The sequence below is a fragment of the Aplysia californica genome, unplaced genomic scaffold (assembly GCF_000002075.1).
Source record: "Aplysia californica isolate F4 #8 unplaced genomic scaffold, AplCal3.0 scaffold00443, whole genome shotgun sequence".
In the NCBI taxonomy this organism is placed as follows: domain Eukaryota; kingdom Metazoa; phylum Mollusca; class Gastropoda; order Aplysiida; family Aplysiidae; genus Aplysia; species Aplysia californica.
Window position 1 is genome coordinate 580,605 of NW_004797713.1, and position 24,318 is coordinate 604,922.

Below are 24,318 nucleotides of genomic sequence, written 5' to 3' on the forward strand. Positions count from 1 at the left end.
TACTTAACTACTAATACTATATCTTATAAGATATGTTTCTAGTTACTTTATATAATAACATTGAGTGGTTGGTCACTGGAGACTGAAGAAGCCGTGTGTGCATGAAAAATACACAAGAGACTGAAAAAAAGTATTAATAGTATGAGAGCCATCTAGATCTATCTAGATCTAGATCTAGATTATATACGCCATGCCATAGGTTGAACGAGTATGATCAGGATCACAATAAGTTGAAGAAGTGACACCAAGAAAAATCCATGCATGACAACTCTTCAAGTTAGACCAAGGCTAGTTTGGGTAATTTAGACAAGAAGCTAGTTTGGGTAATTTAGACAAGAAGCTAGTTTGGGTAATTTAGACAAGAAGCTAGAGAAAGAAGGAGGAAAAAACATCAACAACAAACCAGCAGCCCCAACAAGATCTTGGGTCTAGATAGATGTGCGCTAACTTGATAAACCAAACGCTCCGTAAACCAAAACAAAGAGCCAGCGCTGTCACTAGATCTACCACTGACCTAGAAACCAAGTGCATGAATGAACTTTGTACCTCGCTGTTGTCACAGGACATCAGACGCAAAACATCGCAGTCTCTGATCAGCTGATCAGAGGCAGCAGCAGTTTCAAAATTGTCTTGTCGTTTTGCGAGATACTCTGGCAGGGCACAAACAAGTAAAATAAGATTTTATATCAATTCTTTCAATAGTAAAAGATTATGTACAGCCTATTACAAAACGCAAATGGGTTACTGTTTACCTGAAACGCTAGAGCTCGCTTGGCGGACGGCCAGAACAGACTGAGTAGGGCAGAGGTGGCTTGTATGCCTGGGTACAGTGGAGCAACTGAAGCTCAGCTGCAAGGTAGCAAGGCTCTCTGACCTAGGCCTAGGCTCCAAGCAAAATATTATGATATGACGTCATTTCAGGCGGGGCTACTCTTACCTAAAAAAGACAAATACACTCTCTTGTAAATGAAGGCATTTTTGTACTACTTCCGGAAACAAATGGAAGGAAACTGGAAAGCTTTGGCAAGAACAACCTAACTTTTCTTGTTTGGGGCCAACAAGTGCAAGTCAGGAAGAACGTTTCTTAGTTATTTACCATTACTTTTATTGTTCCAGTCAATATTCCAGCGTCAGCAAGTGTGCATTAGAGATCTTGTGTTCTTACAAGTGACGCAGTTCAGCTTACTAGTCCGCGAAATGAATAAATAGGCTTGAATCTTGTGGGAGAAAACTGAAAACTCGCGGGGCGAGCTGACAGCAGGAGATCTTCAGAGGAAGAACCCCCTCAGCCTCAAGTCTCAAGCAAGCAAGTGTTTCGGCCCTAATTTCCTGACACTCTACGGGGGCCGGGCCACACCCAGGTCATGACTCCTGAGTGCTCTCCTGCTGTTCTGTTTGTTTGTTTTCTGTTTTCTTTGCGCTGATCGTGTGAGATGAACCTTCGAGTTTTGGGGTATTTCCGGGTCTTCAGTTCGTGCAGTGCCACAGCGCCTCCAGCGGAAAATAGCAAATGTGAAGCTATACAAAAATCTACAATACTTTCCTATCTGCTGTCTGTTCTATTTGGCCCAGCTAGCTTGCCATATTAATTGCACATAGAATCTAAATAATAGAAAATGGATATCAATCTTGCAGACCCGTTCTCTCATGCCACAGTTGAAATATCAAATGATTATATCAACACATTCCCACATCCTCAAGGTTTGATGACTTACTTACACCGTTTATTTGTACAGCTGGATGTTGAAATTTTGTCACTTCAGAAACCTGTGACAGTTAAAGCTACATGGACAACTGTTACGAAGATTGACTCGTTTCTGAAAACTTTGATTTCTACTCTTCATAGGGCTATTGCCAATGGCCATGTCCCAAGTGAGGAAGATTTTTCTGCTGCCTTTACACATTTTGAAGAAGTTACTCATGGAGTCGGTAGTGTTGAAGGTGAAGATGACTATGGTCAGCCAATAGAGGATGTCAATGTCAATGATAAAACGTGCGATGGAGACAGAAGAATATTTGTTGATAATGGTGACAGGCCTGTAGAAGTTGAGGAATCATTTGATTTGGCTGTGGATGACTTAAAAGAAATTCAGGCTGGGGAGGACCCTGATATTAAACCTCTTGATAAGTGGTATTTTAATTCAAGTCTACGAGGACAGCCCCAGTCTCGGAAGGACGTCATACATGGGAAGACTCCACCTGAGCCCTTTGTGATTCTGCAAGCTCCTACAATTACTGATTCAAGTAAATCAAATGTCACCTCCCAACCTGCTGTGAGTGAAGTAGAACAAGTTCTTTTGCAAGTTTACAAAAAAGAGACAATTAAAAAATTCCATAAAAGGCATGCAAATCACCAGACTAATGTAGTAGTGGCTGAGGAAAAAAGGGAACCGTTGCCACCGTTACAACCAAATCATGAAGTGTTTATTGATGTTGATGATACTCTAATGAATAAATGTGGCAAAAGAAAGAAAAGTGTTTCCAGTGTAGATCATAAACATAAAAGGGAGACATCTAAGAGAAACTCTAAAATAGTTTGTCATGATAAAGTTTCACAAGCATCTGACAGCGGTGAGCCCAACAATGGAATTGAACAAACTGATGAGGTTTGTACAAGACGACGGTCTAAGAGAAATCACTCATTGAAGATAAAAGAATCTGAAAAGCCCTCAGTTAGCAGTGAGTTGGACATTCGCAAAGATCGTTCAACAAAATCTGGGTCTAACCTAGGAAGTCTTCGTTCATGTATGAAAAAAGAGATTCCAAAACCTTCAAGTAAAAGAATTAATGTTAAGCTAGATAAAGGAACCAAAGCTCAAATCGTTAAAAGAAAGAAAAATCGTAATGGCAAGAACGAAAACGCATCGATTAAAAATTCAGAAAGGGCACATGTAAGTAAACATTCATCAAACAAGAAAGTGAAGAGTGAGCAAGATGAGACAGAGTATGAGTGTGGAGAGTGCCCTTATGTGACTAATCGACATTTTCAACTCTTAGCCCACAGACAACGAGTTCATCTGACTAAACGTTTCAAATGTGAAGACTGTGACAAGGAATTTGGGTTTCAGAAAGACCTACGGCGTCATCTGAAGTGTCATACCAAAGCTGAGAATTGCTGTGATGTGTGTGGCAAAATGTACAAGGAGAAAAGAAAACTGCTAGAGCATAAAAAGTGCCATGCTGCAGATTACATCAAACCGAGGTTCCCTTGCAAATTTTGTTCAAAGTCATTTAGTACAAAATATGTTCTTGCATATCACGTGAAGTCTGAGCATTTAGGAATGAAACGAACCTATATGTGCCCGACATGTGGAAGTACTTTCTCTCAGAAAAGCTCATACCAACAGCATGCTAATGTTCACTTAGGAATCAAGCCATTTACCTGTGAAATTTGTAATAAAAGTTTTTCATACGAAAAATCTCTGAAGGAGCACAAATTTATGCACAACGAGAAGAAGCTTTTCATCTGTAAAATCTGTAACAAGTCCTTCAAACAAGCCTCTGGACTTACATTTCACATGAAGATTCATAAAGAAACGAAAGATTATATTTGTTCAAACTGCGGCAGAGGCTTCAGTCAGCGACAAGCGTTGATTCGGCATGAGCGGATACATGATGGTGTGAAGCCGTACAAATGCCTACTGTGTGACAGAAATTTTGCAGATGCTTCTGTTCTTCGGCGTCACATGATTCTGCTTCACAAAAGAAACCCAAAAGATTGGAAGGGGGACACAATTTGGCAAGTACCAAGACGAAAAGATTATTTCATCGCTGTAGTAAATGGGAACGAAACCTCATCACAGACTTTAGATTCTGTCTCCGAGGACAGTTCAGCCCCCTTCACCGACTGCTCTCAGACCAAAAATACCCCACAAATACCTGATCTGCTTTCACATGAAGCTAGAGTCTTCTCTAACGAGACCCTGAAGTCTCCACCAGCTGTCATTGTTCAAACCTCATCCCCTGCTGGTGAAAATCTTCCTTCAGAGACAAATCCGTCCGTTGTCCCACATCATGTGACAGACAAAGGAATTCCTGCTCGACTTCCCGACGTGAAGACCTTTGTAACACAAGGAGGTCACACTGTGAGTGAAGTTCACCTTCCCGTCACACACTACAAGAGCGACCATGTTATACCAGCGTATCATGTTGCACCCTCCGCCAGCCACCCTCCTAATGCCCCTCCAACCATCGACAGTCTTCCCGAGCCACTGGACAACAATGAGGTGGCTTTCACCACAGTGCCGGCCGTTCTGCCTGTTGGCATCTCTTCATCGACACCGGTGCCGACCGCCAGCAGCACAGCAGGTGCTGTGTTACCCATAGGCTATCATCAGCACAACGCCTACATCCTACAGGACCCCCAGACACTGCCCTCCTCTGACCTGCACCAGCTCCAGTACTCAACTGTGATGACATCCGAGTCGTATGCCCAGGCTATCGTCATGTTTCCTAACCACATGAGCCCCCTCGCTGCATACCAGCAGCCCAGCATTAACATTTCAGTAACAGCGAATGATCGCGATCTGGAACAGTTGCAAATGGGTCATCTGAACCAGGCTGCACAGATTAATGTGTCTTCCTCCTCAGCCCCCCAACTAACAGAACTTCCTTCTCACATGCATCAGATACCTGTGTCCTTGTCATCTGCCTATGACAAAACTTTCTCCTCAGATCAGCAGTAATCTCATCGTCCGTCTGACGGAAAAATCGTCTGTTCATCTTTAGTTATTTTTAAAGCTCAGGGAAGGAATTGGTTGTTCTTCCATCTGAAGTGCAATTTTGTGAAGAAGTCTGTTTGCCTGCCAGAGTTGTCCTTTCTTCTCAGACAGGCTGCTTTCAGGGATTTCTCTACTATGTTAATCATGTTTGATTTCATGATATTGATATTAAAATGAAATGCTTTATTTTCATAGCTAGCTCCACTGGCATACATCTGTGATGGGTTACCGTTATTCTTGAAAATTATTTTTAGCCTTGTCTTAGTATTTAGATTATAAAATTTTTATGATGTAAAAAAATGTTTTTTGTCACTACCACCACCATATTGCACATTAGACAGCGAAAATGGTTCAAGTTTGTGCTGCAATCAGAGATGACGTCTGTTGGTCATATATGGTCAGTATTAACAGATGGGTGGCACATGTTCTACTGTGGTACAGAGATCTATTTCATTTTAAAAGGAAAAACAGTTTTTGTGGGCAGAAGCATTTTAAAAACATTGCCTCAGAATTATATCGTATGCAGCCCCATAAATCTTTATAAGCAGACCATTTCTTAAATTGGTCAACTATCGTTCTGAATTATGATGCGGATATCTCTGATTCCAATATTTTATTTCTTAATGAAACCTATAGTACTATACTGTAGGCCTACCCTACATTGCCATATATAATTATACTATAGTATTGACAGTATAGAGAATCTTGCACTTACTTACAGTTCAGCAAAATGATGTCAATTTTTAAAAATTGTTTCTTGTAAAAGTACAAAACTTGAGCATGAGCTGTATAGTGTAGCTGTTTTTGGTTAGAAATCAGAAATTGGAGTCTGTCGGAGCAGCACCTTAATTAATTGATATGGTATAGATCTATATAAGGTCGCTTTCACTTTTAAGGACAAGCGGGCTAACCCAGATTTCGGGGGTTTTCAGAAATCTTGACCTACACCCAAAGTGGGCATTTTCCTACCTATTGTCCTATAGGAGAAGTTTGGTTTCATCGGCATATTTGTTTGGCTATAGAGAAAACTCTCCTTGTCTTTTAAAGAAACTGAACAAGGGGCAAAAATTTTACCTTCGATTTTCTCAAAACAGTATTTTTCGGGATAGCCCCCTTGTTGGCGAATTAAAGTTGACTGCATCAGTAGCAAAGATCATGCATTCATCATGTCTTGTAGTCACACCTTTCATTTGTTGTTTTCATTGGAGAATACTCCCCGCTAGACACCCAAAGGTCTTTTATTTTAGGGGAGGGAGCTCTTGGCGTTGTGCTGAGACAAGTTTGGCCTTGTGCTGAGACAAGTTTGGCCTTGTGGTGAGACAAGTTTGGCCTTGTGCTGAGACAAGTTTGGCCTTGTGCTGAGACAATTTGTGGTGGCCGAATTTTGCTATTCAAAAGGCTTTTTAATGGCTGCATCGATCGACATGCGGTTTTCGCCAAAAAATTCTTTAAAATATTCTCCAGATCATGGCGCCCTTGGTTTTTCAGTTTTGAGACAGTTTTGCTGCAAAAAGTTAAATTTCTTTATTTCGCCGATCGCTTTTGAAGGCCAACGCTTCTGTCTCTGTAATTTTAGAAAATCCGGAAGTGATATTTCGCGAGGGGCATTTTGTTTTGAGAGTATAGATCTAGACCTAATTTTTTGCATCTCTCAATATTTATTTCCCCATTCCAGTAGAGTGTAAATATAGTAGGCCAATGACTTTTAGCTTATATTAAAGCACCGATCATCCCTTTCATAGAAAGACGGCCCAGCTTGTACTGTATATATATGTGTCGGAGCATAGAGATGTGTTCATTGTCTGTACTACTACTACCACTGTTGGTTCTCTCTGCAATGTATGTAGGGGGGGGGGGGGGGTGCACCTCCTGCTGGTGTGCATTGGGGATTTTTTATATTCAGACTCTTTGAGTTTTCTCTTTTTGTCATTTTACATCATGTAAATGGTGTGTCTCTGTTCAGTGGGTAGGTCGTAATTGTGTTTGTAGAGACAACTAGGAGTTCTAGAAATGAGACCAGGCCTGCACAGGTCTCGTGTCATAGTCATAGCTTTGTCTGATCTGAAGGTTCAGAAAAAGCTAACTTTAAGCTGGTCAGATCATATCATAAAATTTAATTCATGTTCTTTGCCCTGAAGTTGAGCTAGTTACGCACAGTTTTATTCTTCTTCTTTTAATTACGTGAAAGTTATTTAATTTTAATCATAATGAATTTTAAAAAATTTCTCTGAAAAATAGTCCATGTTCAGTAATAATTGCTGTTTTTTATAGTAATGCTACCTTTATTTTTGTTTTTATTCTTATTATTTCATCATGATACAGTTTCATAGCCTTAGTGAAAGTTTACTCATTGTTTCTATTTCGTTTTATTGTATTAGCATTCTATTTTTATTGCCCTTAAGTTGTTGTTTTTTCTATTTATAAATTATTGCGCGTAGTCCTATTATTAATGTTATATGACAGTGGAGATTGTTTTATTTTAAATTGAAATCTACTGATCTGCCAGATTTTCTTCAGCTTGGTCTTATTTTAAGTTTAGAGAGATTGCTTTGAGCAGTGCCTCCTCGATCTTCATGGCTTTTTTTTTCTTTGGCTTTTTTTTTAAGGAAGGCCTGAAAATCACACTGCTTTTCACCATTTCAATTGTTTCTTACCCAGCAATAATTATCAACAATGTAGTGTTGGGAACATCGTGCTAATGCTTGCGCTTGCAGCAAATTTTACAAACCTCTTTCAGTAAACTAGAATTTAAGCTACAGGGTGTCTGCACTGTGCTATCTCTTCAACATTGCCAGAGTTGGCTTGTTTAATCTGCTGAACAGTCATACAGAATTATGAACGGCATTGATGCAAGAGTAGATCAGCACACTTTACTGCACTGTACTAATGTACAGTAGTCTCCACCTAAACGCACGGTGCTCGGGAGGGCTGCTTAGCGTGTGTTTATACGGAGCGTGCGTTTACATGAACCTTTGCAAGGGGAGGAAGGGATGCAGTCATCTCTATTCCTTATTACTCTAGTGACCTCCCTTGGAGGGAGGGGGTCATTTTGGCAGATAATGTGACGACACGAGACTGTTTTGTGAAGGATTCCCCGACAGGGGTTAAGATACAAAGGTGATGAATATGGGGGGGGGGGGGGGGGGGGAAGAAAGACAAACTCAATGTAATGAATATGCACTATAAACGTTGGGAACAGATAGCCTAAGAGTAACTGTACTGCAGACCTGCCAACTGCTCCGATTTTATCGTAATTGCTCCGATATTTTTGAATGACTCCGACGGAATATATGCAAAATTCCTTTTTATTTTTCCCAAGCCGAGAAAACTGGGCCTAACGGGGATCTGATGTCTTTTCGATTCAGAAAATGTGTCAGGAAATCCCTAAACATATAGTCAGGGAATATGGATGTTAAGTTAGATGCTCCTATTTTTTTTTCTCTAGACTGTTTTTTTCTGGTAGGGGTTGGCAGGTGTGGTGCTGTGTTCTGCACAGGCTTCAGATGTGAAGTGAGTGAGATGTTCCAAATCATGCCAAATGACAGTGCCAACATGAAGCAGTTCACATGCCATGCATGTGCTCAGGTGTATGTTTCCCGGGAAGCTGAGAATGTTTCTGAGTGTTCTATGATCTGCTGGGGTAATAATATAGAGTGTAAAGCGCATAGAGCTTGCCTTTGAGCGGGAATATAATAATGCGCTATACTATACAAATGCTATGAATTATTAATTTTTATTGTTATTTATGTGAACTAGCTTTGCAGCGACAATAGGCCTGTCCCCGTTGATTTATGCACCCTGCATAATTTATCAAAATTTGATCATTTTTTGCATAATTTCTGATTATTTTCCTTTATCGTTCTTTGTTAAAATCAACAGAATGGCATAATTTCACATTTTTGGGCTCAGTTTGCATAATTTCATAATTTTTCTATTGTCTTGCCTAAAATGACGGGGACAGATCTATAGGACATAGCCCAGAGAAGGGAAGGTCGTGAGACAAATGGACATTTGCTACCCTTGTGTCACTCTAGAGTGCGTAGGCCTGTTGATGTGTTTGGTAACTTTGGCAAATGGTACACAGGCGATTCTCTCTCTCTGGCTTGCAGTTGACAAAGGTATTTTGCTGTCTTGAAGCGTAGTATAATTAAACGTGATGAACTGCATTACTTGAGGAGAGGTGCTAGTGAAAAATGACACGACTTAATCCTAGAAATTCGCTTTGGTTAAGTCAGAGCTTATGGCTAATCAGTAGTCAGTAGTTTTCTTAGAAAGAGAAAAAATAGTTAACTTCTGGAATTCTATTTTCTTTTGGACTACACTTTTTTTACAGCTCTTTTCACACGAACAGTTTTCAGTTTGAGCAGTCTCCAATGTATTACACTTTTTTTTACATGTACAACTATGTGGTGTTCTATAGGCCTACTTGGTCTTTGATGGCTTCCCTTTGTGACCAAGAGGTGCCTTCTTCCTTTGTCTTCATCATAATGACAGACGAATGACAGACGAATTACAGACGAATTACAGACGAATTACAGACGAATGACAATATATTAAATTCCTGCCATTTTGATTTTGCAATCCTCCCTCAAAACTTAGTTTTACCCACCCTACATTGATTGCTGAGAATTTGTGTATGCATTTTTTTCTTTTTTTTTTTCAATCACTTAACTCATCTGGAGTGGGGTTTTTTAAAGTCAAATTAGAGCTAGACCCTGTCAAGGATGGTCAAGTAAACTTCTACGGTAAGTCATGTTTTTCAAATTGTACAGGAGAGATTTTTAAAAATGGTTTTTGTTGAAGCGTTTTGGGTGGAAAAACTTCATTTTCCTAAGGGAGTCTACAAATACAAATGCCATGACAGACATACGGTTCCCTTAGGAAATGAAGTTAATCCTCCCAAAACGCTTCAAGAAAATCTGTTTTTTGTCTCTCCTGTACAGTTTGAAAAACATGACTGACCATAGAAGTTTACTTGGCGGCCCTCGAGGTCATCTAACATACACATGCAAATGTTAAGCGTGCTGACAAAATGAGTTACTTCTCGGATTAGAGAGATACACACCATGCCTATAGCTGAAGTTTTTACAATTTTAAAAAGTATGAAATAATTTTTTAAAACATGTTATTAAATTTGAAATAGATGGCATCTATAGAAAATCTACAAATTTGACCCTACTGTCAATTTTTGGCCAATATCTCCACACCTGTGGACTGCAAGAAGTAGCTCATTTTGTCAGTGTACCTCTCAAATGGCTGTGGCTTTATCAGTGCAACACGTGGAGCCAACTCTGTTGAAGCTCAACATTTTTTTTAGGGGGAGGAGTGTAAAAAATACCTCTATGTACGAGGATTTCATGTATCTTTATTATAGTATTATTCTATTCTGTCCTGGTCTGGCTACTCCTGTTCCTCTAGTCAGTTTGTTGACCATTTTAATTTCAAGTGTGATGGTTAGAATTAAGTTAGATTGATTATTTACCTTGGTTTGTAATTTACCTCATCATCAAAACAATTTCCTACTTCCCATTGCGGTGCTGTGCTGCTTTGACAATGTTTTTAGTTCAGATTTGAACAATACCCAATACAGTGAAGTCTTCTTAAGCAGATCACGTTTATTCGAAAACAGCGGTAAACTGACAGAAAATAAAATTCCCTTTTTTTTTTTTTTGTCTTGTATAATTTGAGCAACCTTTCTAATCCCCAAACCCAGCTAAACCAATGAACATTTTGGCGGTTACACAGATTTCAGTTTTAGTTGGCTCCACTGTATTGTTTTGTTTTTTTTATAAAAAGAAAATCAGTTTTTATGCATAATCAATAATGATTCTCTTCATATATATGGCACCAGTATGTGATTAGAATTTTAATCATGTCTTCCTGTTCCTGTGTTATATAATGGCATTACAGCAGTTATGTAGATTTCTAATACAGTACGACAGGTCCTGCCTGCTCAGAAATGTGAAGTGAAACTACTGGCTCCATTTTCCTGAATTGATCCACCCATCATGAAGATTATATTACTGGTATGTAAATGTAATAAATATATGGGTGATTGCGTGATGTCCTGATTTCAAGAACTCTTTTATTACTGAGAAGTAAATAACAGATCTTGACATATCGTGTTACGTTATGATTCCAAGTCCAATGGTTTGTTTTCCACTCCTGAAGAAGTGGTGTCGGTGGCCTAGTGGTTAGACTACCGGACTCGTAATCATGAGATTGCGGGTTCGAGGGTTCGTGCCTCAGCTCGGTCCGACGTTGTGTCCTTGGAAACAGCACTTTACACGAATTTCCCACTTGGCTCTGTCCTTTCGGAGACGGACGTTAAATTAGGTCCTGCCTCTTAAATAACCTTATAGTGTTGATAGGGGTTAAACCCATACCATTTCACCTTTTCATTTCACTCCTGAAGCCAAACTGTGGGAGGGGCAAGGACTACAAGTGTTGTTCCCTCCCCCAACAACTACACCACAGATGCCACTTTTGACAGAAAGTCTTTGCTTTGTACTCAAAAAGTGTATTTAAAAGAATACCTTTGTCTAAGGGAGCATCAATTATGATAATCTTAAGGGAAGACCTGGGTCGCCGATCCCAGGCAATGTCGATAAAAATTTTCAAACTATCCAACTTTTGTTTCTTGCGGGAAAACATCCTTTGACATCTGTTCTATCGGGTCACAATGAAGAAACTGTTGAAAAAACACCCCAAATGATTATGACCTAAAGTTTGAAAAGTGCAAATTGCTCTAAAAATCATTTTAAAATTTCCTGTTTTTTCTTTTTTTCTCAAAATCTACTTTTTGACATATGTGACCTCCTGGGTGCAAGAAGTTTTCAAAAACTACTGAAGCTAGAACTTCAAATTTGGTGTACAGGTGCTTTAAGATCGATTCTGGGGATCTATGAAAGGGAATTGGGAAATATTGGTAACTTGAGGAAATATTCAAATTTTTTGTAATATGTAGGCTACCCCAAAATTTTGTCAACTGACCCTAGGGGGTCCAATGTCTTTGGGCTCACTTTTTTAGTTTTAAAGATAAGTCAAAATCCTCACATGGATCCCTAGTTCATATAGGTTTGTACTTGTGTGCCAAATTCAGGCATAATTCAATATTTACTATGAAATTCTTCTGCACTAAGAAACTGGTTTGAAAATCCAAGATGGCCGCCACAGAGACCCATTTTTCATAAAAATTTAACAAATTCAACAAACTCACCCCTAGTACATCCTATTTACCTATGTACTTCTTGCACACTTACGTGAAAGTGAATAAAAGTCATTCGTTTAGAAAATTTTTCCGGGAGTGTACGTCTCCCCATAACTTTGAACAATTTCACATCACTCTTCAAATTCAAATAATACCAGTACACTACAAGCCTCTCATTCACACCTCATGCAGGCATGAGAACCAACGCAATCTACACATTTTTTTGTCACAGACTCAAATAACAATTGTCCTCCCTTTTCGTATGATTTATTATATTATTAATGTACTCACAATCACAATTTCACAATCACAATTTTTCAAGAACAACGCACCAATTTCCCTGGTCATGGTAACTCTTTCTCACTGAACAATCCGGCACACCCTGGCACACTGCCTCCAGCTCCCCCTGTTGGAACATGTGATAGTAACGGTGAAACACCTGTTGTTGATCGCTCCCTGAGGCAGACACATCGCAGCTTTTGGCTGCCTTTTTCAGTTGCCATGGTACCAGCATGTCCTGGTCCTGAAACTGTGTTCTGTTGACGTGAATCTGGAGTTTCTTCCCCGTTGTCCTACCCTTGTCGTGACTCTCCAAGTTGGCTTCAGAGCCATCTTTCCGGGTAATCTTTTCCTCTCCGGCACTCACCCCCTCGTCTTTACATCTCTCAGAAATGCTGAGTCCAGAACAATCAGAAACAATCTCACTTCCATCGGACTCTTTCTTTTCCTCACCACACCGCTCGATTCCACGACAGACACTTCCTGATACAGAACAACTTTTGTCACTGAGCTCCTTCCTACTTCCTACACTTGAGCCATACCGTTCCTCCAAACCCATATCTCTGTCACTCTTCTTTTCCACATCACCGGGCAGTTCAGACATTTTCTGCGTTCCCCCCACAAACCCACCATCACCACCAGCAGAGACACGACCACTCTCCTCCGACTCTGACGACGCAATCCTCGAGTGGTCACCGCTCACCACACATGCCTCATCGTCCGGCGAACCACTCCCCTCTATCCTCTTCTGTCTGTTCACGTGGATGTACTTGGACGGCTTCTCCTGTAGGTCTTGCTCCATGGCCCACACGTACAGCAGAGCTCGCCCGCCAGCCCGCAGGACCCGAACAATCTCAGACACAGCCTTCTGGCGCCGCTCCTGGGGGGGGGGAATAAATGTGCGTGCTAGACTGTAAATGATGTAAAATGAAATTCAGATAAAGATGATTTGAATGAAAATTTTAATCAGAAGGATACCAACACCACTGCGACTGTGTAAGACTGAGATATCAAGATGGCTGTGATCATGTAAAACTCAGGATACTGAAAAGACTATGGTCATTTAGAACAGGGTATAGGGTTTGGCCACCTGTTATGAAAGCCACCTAGTAAGCTAGCCTCGAGAGCCTGTAACACCAATTAGGCTACTCAAGATACAAAGGAAAAGGTAGAACACGTAAAAGATGGATTGAGGGAGTCAAGGGGACCCTGAGAAACCACATCTTAACAGAGTTGACCTACCGTAGAATAGAAAACTGCATCTCCCCTCAGCACTCAATGGCAAAAGAGGAAAATATAATAAAAGGTAAAATATCGACAAAACGCTGGTCGTAAGTCATAAGTGAGGATAAATCTACTCAATAGTGATTATAAATATAAGGTTACCACTACCGTCAAAACCCGAGGTGGACCAACAGCCTACTGACCTTGGTGGCCATGTGATGTATGACAGCGATGCACAAGACCACGTCAAAAGAGTCTGAGCGGAAGGGGAGGCAAGTCACGTCCGCAACACAGGTTTCGTTACCACGACTGCGACAGATGGTGGCCAGATTTTTGCTGAAATCGCTGCCAATCTATCAGAGAAAAAGAACATTAAAATATGAGCACCAAAAGATTAGAGGTGTTACAAGAAAGTAACAAAAAGAAAAAAAGAAAAAGGGGAGATAAGGACGATAGAAGTTTGATAGAAAGGAAGAAGCAAACTACCCCAGAGCACCCGCCAACCACCCACAAAAGGCATTTTAATTTTAACATGAAAATTCCCATTTGACTAGGTCATATCGGGAGTTGGACATCAATTTCAGAGCTTCCACCCTTTACTTCAATAACCTTACAATGTTGAAGAGGATGTTAATTAAACCAATACAATTTCGCACCTCAAACAAGTCTTTGTTCACGCCCAGACATTTTCCGTTGCCACACCCGACATCAGCCAGCAGAGACAGGGGAGGCTGCTCCTGCAGGAAGTCCACCACTCGAGGCCAGGGTTTGTAGCGCGTGCCGCTGAAGTGCTCCGCTATGTCGTCATATACCTGAGCAAGGGAGAGAATCCAAGGAAGGTTGAAAGAGATTCCACTGGTCTTGTTTCCTTTAAAGTTTAATATAACTGGCCATCCGGAGCATACATGAAACAAGAACAAAAAGAAATGGGATGGCATATGACCGTAAAAAGTGTGACATGAGGCTTGAACAATCTGACAATATGTGACTAGCAGTACAGAGTACAAGATGATTGAGCCAAAGCTCAAAGTAAAAGAGAACCGGGCAACCAACACACTGAGAGAGCAGCAAGTGCCAACCTGAGCAAATGAAACAAAAGATACATCTAGCGATGGCTGAGCGCAAGAAGTGATCATATCCACTTTTGGTCGAAATGTAGTTATCGATATGGGTAGTGAGATTTTAAGCCGCTCTTTAACCTCTGTAAACATCTAATCAATTCGGTATCGAGATACATGTATTAACTTTTTTTTTACTAAGTTACAGAGATTTCACCATCAAAATTCAAAACTCGTTTTTCTCAAAACTGAAAGAGGATATAGTCACTTTTTGCACTCAGCCGTCGATATAGATCCTAAAGAAAAATCAGAATGGGACCCTACTAAACTGTTATATATGTATATCTTCCACACATAAGGACAGGCCGCAAAAAGACATACCGGTAGTCCACTAAATTTAACCTGAACCATGTCAACCCACGAAAGCACATATTTTGATCTCTCAGTGCAATCAGCATCGTGCAACAGTCAAACTTCCACCTTCTCGACTCTGAAAAAAACCGCAAGATCTGAAGTTCTTTCTTTCGTCCCACACCACTGACAATCTCTAGCTCCTTATGCAGAACAGAGACACCATAGAAGATGGCATGTACATTATTCGACATGACATCAAGCACGCCAGCAATATCTCCATAGCTCCAGATCATGGCAAAGCAAAAACAACAACCACCATTCTGTACAGCAAGGAATTTGTTGGGAACCTCCGTGGAATGAGACACCTTGCTAACCTGAATCAAAATCTGATGATGATTTAGGTACATTCTTAAGCACAAAGACCTCTTTATTTATGATTCGGAACTAAATAAATACCTTCTATCTTAGACATTTTGCTTTCCATCTTTTTTCATTTACAGAATGACTCATTCGCGTAACTCTTTATCATTCAAAGGAATTCAACATGACATTTTTCTAACTGATAGCGAATTTCAGTTTGAGAGAGAGGAAGAGAGAGAGAGAGACAGAGAAAGAGAGAGAGAGATAGAGACAGAGAAAGAGAGAGAGAGAGACAGATGAAAATAACAATACTTTAACAGCTGTCCATAATATGACAAGGAAGTGACTGTGTCAGTAGGGATCTAAGAGAGGGAGAGAAACAAAAACAGAAACACACACACACAGAGAGGGAGACAGTGTGGAATCAGAAGCCAACCCTGACCTGTTGCACATGCTCTTTCTCCAAGGCCACAGCCTGACCCTCCGTCTCCGGCAAAAGAGCCTCAATCACACTCTTCCCCTCTTCCTTTCTGTCCATCACGACCTTCCTGAAGGTGAGGGAAAGGCGCGTGTCTCTGTGCACCAAGGTGAGGCCACAGCCGGTGGGTGTGGCAACAATATCCGACTTCCTCGGTGTGATCCCGTGAGACCAGACGTAGCGCGAGTCCCCCGTCATGATGAGGAGACTACGACGAGGGACGACCACGCTCAGGTGTCGCCCGTCCGGGTGACGGAAGTCCATCACTGCCTGGAGACAAGGAATACCATTAGCACCTTGTGAATTCAGTGCTTTCTCGTTCTATCTCCATTTTTAATAACAGTGAAAACAGTTTTTATCAAAGAGTGAGATAAAGAAGAAGTCACATTTTCAAGGTTTAAAAAATTGGAGATAGGTCAAGAAAGCACTGAGGTCGCGACCTGGGGATAAGAAAGCACTGAGGTCGCGACCTATCATCAGTGGGTGGTTGGCGAGTGTTCTGGTGTGCTTTGCTCCTTCTTTTCTATCAAACACCTATCATTCTTATCTCTCCTTCTTTTCTTTTTATACAAAACTCTCTGGTAACATCTCTAATCTTCAGCCATACTCAATGTTTTTTTGTTTTTTTATGTTAGGGAAAGGTTGCATCATACAAAAAAGGAGTAAAGAAGGGTTATATAATTTCTTAGAATTTTTTCAGTCAGTCATCATCTCCATGCTGCATGTGTCACTTTTCATGGAATGGCCCAAATTGTTCAGAACCATAATAAATCCAAGCCGGTATAAATTGTCTTGAATTATGTCCTTTACCTTACCTGTGAGCCGAGACTCAGCGACACGATCCCGTCTTCAAATGCATAGGTCGTATCAACATGAGGGGGAATACCTAGAAATAGAAGAAAATATCATGAAATGAAAACTCAAAAACCACAGGCACATTGCTCCGTCTAAAATTTTCAAAACTTTTCAATTTTTACTTATATCTCAAACACCAGAAAAACCCACTTGTTTGTGTGTATGTTATGCAGATAGGGGGCATTGCTCTATTTTCGGGGGGGCGGGGAGGTGAGGGGGTGGGGATTATCTCATTTCCCAGGATGATATTGATATTACAACACTATCTTCCCCATCGTTTTATGCAAGAAAAATTTTGAAATTATGCAAAATGAGCCCAAAAATGTGAAATTATGCGATTCTGTTAATTTTAACAAAGAATGACAAAGGAAAATACAGTGGAATCCTGTTATAACGAGAGGGAGGGGACCGGTGCCAAATGTCCGTTATAGCAGGATTCTCGCTATAAGGGATCCAGTAATAAATTCAAGGGAAATAGTACAGTAGGCCTAATCTATGAGTCTGGTTTTCGGTTTATTTCTTTTTGTAATCTCCCCTGATGATGATTTGATTTAACATGACCTTTAAGTCTTACTTGATCAAAAGTCGAATCAGGTTTCTTTCTCAAACGTTAGCGATATTGACAGCTCGGCGTTGGCGATCTGAAAGAAAGTTCTCTAGGCTAACTCGCTCGCTGTGTTGTCCCCTATTCCACCATACCCTGTGGTGCGTTCCGTCTGCTTGCGCACAATGGGAACATACTACACCCCGCCCACGTCCCACATTCGCTCCGTCCATTACAGTACAAATGTACAGCACTATGACCTCTCCATTCCCGCATCAGAGAAGTGAGAGGCATGGTATGCCTAGATAATCTAGACTAGGCTGGCCTATCACACAATGCGTTCTGCATGTCTGTGCATGCCACACTCTCCCCACTCATTCAATCCGGCCTTCATTGTTGGCACTCGTGGGCTCTCCCATTCTTTGTTTCGCAAGATAACCGACAAGTTTCTGAACTGGCAAGGTTATACAAGAACAAATGGCTTATGCGCTGTGCACAGCAGCAGCTATATCCCGCTTATAACCGACTCGCGTGACTGTCAGATTGCGCTATAGCAGTATTTTATTTACAAAGAGAAAGAAGGGAAAAAACGGGGTTTTAGAATAGTGTCTTTATAACAGACTTCTCGTTTTTTCAGGACTCGTTATAAGTGGATTCCACTGTAATCAGAAATTATGCAAAAAATTATCAAATTTTGCTAAATTATGCGGGGTGCATAAAACCACAGGGACAGCACTATGGAATGCACAGTCAATTATCGCTAAAACAAAATATAATTTTCTTTATTTTCCACTCAGATTTGTAACTACTTTCATTTTGAACACATCAAAATGAAGACATGCTTCTAATAGGATCTTGTTCATGTCAGGAAATTCTCATTGAGGAGTTGGGTATCAGGAAATGTCAGCAATTCATGACATGTTTACAATGGAGTTATTGCATTGTTTTTAATGTACAAATTGTGTATATTTGTGTGTATGTGTGAGTGTGTGTCTTGTGATTGCATGTGCTGCCTTCCAAAACAGCAAGAAAAATATTCATTCATTTTATTTTTTTTAGAAACAATGTCTTTACTAAGATTGGATCAAAGGGAAAAACCACCCATTAACCAAGCGACTTTCTACACATTTCTGCAATAGCAGAGAGTCTATCTCATCCAACCTTGGCCGGGTTTGTACTGGTTCACTGTCAGCTGATCAGGGAAGAAGTGGACAAGACCTGTTGCCAAGGATCTGTCCAGGAAACCTTTACAGATGGTGGGAATTCCGTCTGGGAGTGGGTCATTAATGTCCACGTCGTTGATGCCATATTTGAACTCATAGCCAAAATGTTTCACTTGCCGATGTTTCATCACTCCGCACTCTGAAACATTAACATGATCTTTCTAACACTCGGCTCAGGGTAATTAATTCTACTAACTGTCATCCAAAGAAAAAACATAATTTTTGTAGGCCCCTATTAAAATATTAAAATAGCTCATCTGTAACATACTGTATCTTAAATCATCCACAGTAACTACATACAGTCTCTAAACAAAAACGAAATGAAGACCATCAACTTGGGCCCAGCTCAACAAATCCCAAGTAGGGACACCACTCTCTGGCTTATCCGTTTGAATTAGTGCTGGGCGGCTAGGTTCCTGATTATTGAAATCTAGGAATCGTAGGAATCGAGTCCGAACCCAATTACTTACTTTCTAATTATGTGATTTCTTCCGATGGTTACCTGGTTAGCTCCGAACATCTTCAGGATTTATTATAACCTTGATTTCGGAACATTACGAAGCATCAACTTTTATTTTTCAAAAGCAAATTCTTCCAAAAAAAAGAAAAAAAAAAGAATTTAATGAATAAAGTAACTGGTAACCGTTGGTTTACAAAAAAAGGAATCAGAAGTTTTCTTCCGTAGCATTAATTGCGGGAATCGTTTCTGGACTCGATTCCGCGCCCAGCTCTAGTTTGAATACAAATCCAAACAGTAACTCAGAGCAATAATGTCAAGTTTCAATGAAGACCAAACCATTTTCTGAGTCAAAGACACCAGAGGAATGCATTATTCACAATCAGGGGAAAACAGTGAGCTTCAGCTTAAACAACATCACCTGAGCCAATGAGAATCGCTTTTCAGCCATGGATTTGATACAAAAATCCAAAGTAACAAAAATGTAATTAATTTGGGAGATGTATAAACTATTTAGCAATAATGATTGAAGAAAAACATAACCTGTTAATAAAGTCCTAAAGGGAAACAAAAAATAAATAAATAAAAAGTGCCCAGGAACCTTTCTGTCCCTCTGAATCCTCAATGTTGAACTTGAAGTGTTCAATGAGGGAAGCCTCTTCTTGTATCGTGACGAAATCCTCAAGGATATGCAGGCCAGGAGGTCGCTCTGATGATGGTACAACGCTGGGTGGGGCTGTGTTGGCGACAAGGAAACAAAAATATGTTTTGACAATGACAATCTTTATTCATCTCACAGGGGGAAATTTGTCTTGGTCGTTAACAAAGGCAGAAGACGTTACAAAAGTTAGGTGTACTCACGCATACACACAACAAGACAGGACATTAGTAAATAATGTCTTATGCGCTGGGACAACCCTCTCTGTAAAATATTCTCTCTCTCTCTCTCTCTCTCTCTCTCTCTCTCTCTCTCTCTCTCTCTCTCTCTCTCTCTCTCTCTCTCTCTCTCTCCCTCCCTCCCTCCCTCCCTCTCTCTCTCCCTCTCTCTGTTTCATTTGTAGCACTGTGTGTTCAGTAACTTCACTGCAGTCATTACGAATGTTCTTTATCAAGTGTGATCAATGTAGTCAGACCACAAGCCTCAAGGCCATTGTTTTTCTACATGATTGAAAGATGGATGTTATTGTAATAAGTAGATGAACGTATTTGTGGGTTTTATCCATGTGAAAGGGACAGGATACATGCAATCGAAATCGGGAAAACCAGGATGCTTGAGATTTGGGGCAAAAAATTCGGATATCCCGACTAAATCGGGACGAGTGGCAGGTCTGTGTGATACAGCATTAATTCTCAGTACACATACAATATATATACAAATCTGAAAAATGGTCTTATGTTTAGCAGCAGATTCTCCATTCAATCATGATGAAACTAGTAATTTATATAAAGTAACCTTCAGGGGGGGGGTACTTATATTTTATTAATTTTATTGGGTGGGGCTCTTCTTTTTTTTCCTGGGGGGTTTTTTTGGGGGGGGGGGGGGTTGGGGGGATGGAGTCTTCATTTTGTTGTTGTTTTTGTTATTTTGTTTAACGAAGGTGGGGGGGGGGGAAGGGGACATCAGCTTTTCCTTTATCAATAATTACAAATCAACTTGTCAAAATGTTTAGGAATTAACCCCTCTAGTTTGCACAAGTTGGAAGAATTGCTATAGCTTCAATGGACATTTTTAAAAATCTCCACAAAAATGATGACATATATGCAATACCCCAATTACCTTTTTTTTTCTCATAAAAATTGAGTATTTTTCCAAAATAACCTACCTCTCTCTACATATAACAAATACAAGATGACATTTTGTGATGGGTCTTTTCCTTGTTTCAGTGTGTGACCATTGAGGTGCTGGAAGGCCTTCATCGCGCTAGAGCAATCTGAATAACACACAAAAGCGTACGGCTTCCGAGGTAACATGATGACGCAGTCCACAGCTCCGTGGGGAGAAAATGCTGCCATCAGTTCCTCTTGACACACATCATTTCCCAGTCCTCCATTCTGAACACAGAGCACCTGAAACACAGAGAGACAGAAAGGGGGTGTCCTGAATTAGAGTGTATCCGTATTATTAGATTTAGATTTAGCAAGAGTTTCTTGTTCTTGTTCTTGTTTCAGGAAGCAACATCCCTGCACTCCGGATACGTCCATTGATGCTCCGTTGCTCTCTCCAAAATGTTGGCGAGGGTCCTTCTACTGATTGTGCCAGTGCACATATATTATAAGAGTTTCTAAATACTTGCAATACAAATAGATCTATACATCAAGAAGATGAAAGGTGTTACAAGAGTGTATAATATATAGAAAAGAAAGAGAGATAGGATAATAGATGTGTGATAGGAAAGAAGGAGAAACCCACACCAGGGCACCCTATGGTTGTCCAGTATCAAACAAAGTTATCAAAGGCTCTACAACAATATCAAAGTCACTATGTCTTCTTCTCATTCCCCTGCTGGGGCTGAGAAAGTAGGCCTATTTGACAGTAAGATCTTTTCTCACAGTGCTATTCATTCTTACATACATGCATACAAAAACCATTCTATCTAGCCTACATAGGATAGAATGTAGAATCATTTTGTTGAATCAATCCCTGGCCTGACAGGCAGTCATACGTGTCATTTTCAAAGGAATTCTCAATACATTTAAACTGACTAGAGTGGCTTCAGGAATTAATCTTAAATTTTGCCAGGACAGTCACCCAGAGAGTCTACTCTTTTTCAATATTACAACACGCGAAACTTCCATGGGGGGACCTCCTAAATGTTTTGCCCATGATGCAAGAAAACTTGGGTGCTTGCTCCTGCCTACTACCCTTAGACAAAGAGTCTACATAAAAAGAGGGGCCACTTCTCTCTTTGAGCCAATTTAAAAAATGTCCTCAAAATTCGGTGGCTCCCTCTTCGCAAATGCACACCCTTTGCAAACAGAGTTACCCTACTTGAGTTTAAAAAATCAAAGTGAAACTAGCAAGTTTTAGAATAAATTTCGGAAGAACGTTTTTTTAAAATGGTTACGCTGACAAAAAACCTCTTCCCGAGGAAAGGGTGATTGTTTTCTTTGTTTAATTTGACTTTAGAATGAAAGGCGAGAGGTCATTAAAATTTTTTAAAGACTAAAACTCCGCACTGAACGAACCCGAACTGCTGATGAACAGCAGTCGATCCGCGCACGCAAGGAGGTGCTTTTCCTATTCTTCTTCTGGAAAAATGAAAGAGAGCTTCAAAACAGACTGCAGCTCCATCTGAAGCAAAGAGCGAACTTCCGGCGGACACTTTTTTTGCTGAGTGGCCCATCTTGTTATGTTGTACTATCTTTGCCTTAGACTAGGATCCTGGGGGCTTTGGGAAAAAATGAGAAAAACAAAAACAAACCCTGGCACAGATCAAACTGTGAATCTCGGAGCTGACCTCCCCATGACCTCCCCATGACCTCTCCATGACCTCCCCATGACCTCCCCATGACCTCCCCATGACCTCCCCATGACCTCCCCATGACCTCCCCATGACCTACCCATGACCTCCCCATGACCTCCCCATTTGAGTCATGTTGCCAAGCTGTTGTTAATTTGTCGGCATTCTCCGGTTTTGAGGGGCTCTCGTGGCCTAGAGGTTAAGGTGTTGGCCTCTCATTCAAAGGTCCCGGGTTCGAATCCGGGTAGCGACCAAAAAATTTTCTTCTCTAAAATTGTCTCCTTTCACCTCCTTTCCTGCTCTCTAGCAATGTTCTGTCGTCTGCTTTCATTTCCACTTTCTGCCCCCACCCCCTTACCTCCTTTGCCCCCTCCTCTGGGCTCCTGACTCTTTCTGCAGCCTTTCTAATGCTACTCCTTGGCTCCTCCTTACTGCTGTCTTTCTGCCACACCCCTGATCTTCTGGTAGGAAAGATCTACACCTAGCCTTCTCGGACAAGGGCGAAAAATCTCGGAGGGCCCGTGTGCAAGTTGCGCACGTTAAAGATCCCTTGGTGGTCTAAAATCGATAAGAGTAGGCTTCGGCCGCCACCCGGGCAAAATTCAAAATTTTCTACCAACTGAAAATATTAGGAGTCCCGCGCGCTCATATGACCTTATGCAGTTGCGAGCGCAGTAAAACACTTTACAAAAACAAACAAAACAAAACAAACGAACCCAAGAGTACTGGATATCGCTGCTGACTTAACTAGTTGGTATCGATGTTTTATCCGAAAAAAGAGAGCGAGAGATGCACTGCTATTTTTCAGTAGGCCTACAAAATGAGCATTAAAATTTTTCTCATGTATTTTTAACAAGGGGGCTGTTAGGGGGGGGGCAAGCCCCCCCTGAATTTAACCATAATTTGAAGTTAGCAATTCAATAATGTTTAATATCTTTTGCTCGCTGAGCGTCAAATATCATCGGAACATGCGTCGAAAAGTAATCTTTTAGAACTAAAAGTAATCGCCGGTGAAACGAAAATCCACAATCCATAGGTCCATAGTTATCATTGGGCGGGGCCAAAACAGGATTATTTTTATCCCAATTTGTCATGCTACACCTCTGTTGAAACTGAAAAATAAAAGACCTCACAGCCTCACAACAGTCACCACAGCTGGCAGAGCTGTATGCATATATCATTTTTTTTTAAATAGTAGAGGGTTTTACAGCGCTCGCAACTGCATAGAGCGACAAGGGATGGGTGTCAACAGTAAGTCTTTACGACAGGGAATCAGACTTAGACTGCTCACCTCTCTAGCTTCAACAGCACAAGATATATCTCTAGATCTAGATCTAGACCGTCTAGTTCAAGTTTGCTTTAAAAAAAACACATTTTTGTACTCTCAAGGCATGGCTAATATTTTTAATTTCCTTACCTTGGTCGGGAAGTCGGTCAACTGGAGCTTCTCTTTCAACGAAAGAGATTTTTCTATCTTTGCCAGTTTCTTTTTCAGCTTTTTTGACAATCCAGTTTCCTTGGATCCATTTGCAACATCTTTGTCAGCACCCTCCATGGTACGTGTTATCTTTTTCTCTCCTTACTCGACTCTAAGACTCTTTCGCTTTCCTACAAGTAAAAGTACAAGGCTCTATAGTTCTGCTATAAAACCATAAGGCATAAGTATAAGGTGCGTCACAATCTGTTTTCTGTGGGCGCAGCCATCTTGTTCATTTCTCATAATTTCTCACGATTGCAAAGCTTTGAAAGCGCTTGCACGTGATAGCAGTATAAAATTAATATAGATCTAGTCTGTGCACAGTAAAGGTTTAGTTCGCATAATTATAATTTTAAAGGTTACACGCTGGCAGCAAAATTAAATTATTAATCGTCTCACCAAGACCCCCGTTATTCATTTTCTGACAGGCTGAGGTTGAGCATACTTACCCTTTTCTTTCTCCTTCCTCTGGTACGGGCAGAGCTGGTAGTAGTAACGGAGTACAAGTAGCCTACTCCGGTACTTAAATTGTACTTACGTTACAATTTTCGGTACTTTTACTGTACTCCGGTACATTTTTTAAACTACTTTTTACTTCGGTACTTTTACTGTACTCC

The 24,318-nt window shown here is 40.7% G+C and overlaps 3 protein-coding genes across 4 annotated transcripts in view; 1 reads left to right on the top strand and 2 right to left on the bottom strand.

The window, feature by feature from the left end:
- The window catches only part of LOC101864644 (fatty acid hydroxylase domain-containing protein 2), a 12,278-nt gene extending 11,404 nt beyond the window's left edge, over positions 1-874 (bottom strand). Inside the window, exon 1 of one of the 2 annotated variants that reach the window (XM_005104958.3) lies at positions 753-874. The gene's annotated coding sequence lies outside the window, so the exon portion shown is untranslated. Of the gene's footprint in view, positions 1-403; positions 486-752 lie in introns of those variants that run through there. The other variant, XM_005104959.3, reaches the window with a different exon arrangement.
- A 105-nt stretch (positions 875-979) lies between these two features.
- On the top strand, positions 980-5,772 carry LOC101864410. The gene has a single exon (XM_005104957.3). It carries the CDS (start codon positions 1,617-1,619, stop codon positions 4,683-4,685), a length of 3,069 nt encoding a protein of 1,022 aa, XP_005105014.1. The 5' UTR covers positions 980-1,616; the 3' UTR covers positions 4,686-5,772.
- A 6,410-nt stretch (positions 5,773-12,182) lies between these two features.
- LOC101845259 (alkylated DNA repair protein alkB homolog 8) lies at positions 12,183-23,809 on the bottom strand (the record flags this gene model as incomplete). Its single annotated transcript, XM_005104960.3, is given in 9 exon segments — positions 12,183-13,090; positions 13,638-13,787; positions 14,091-14,246; positions 15,649-15,954; positions 16,500-16,570; positions 18,245-18,445; positions 19,365-19,499; positions 20,587-20,830; positions 23,642-23,809. Coding segments are annotated over 9 exon segments (2,253 nt in total). The 3' UTR covers positions 12,183-12,238.
- Between the last annotated feature and the right edge of the window lie 509 nt (positions 23,810-24,318).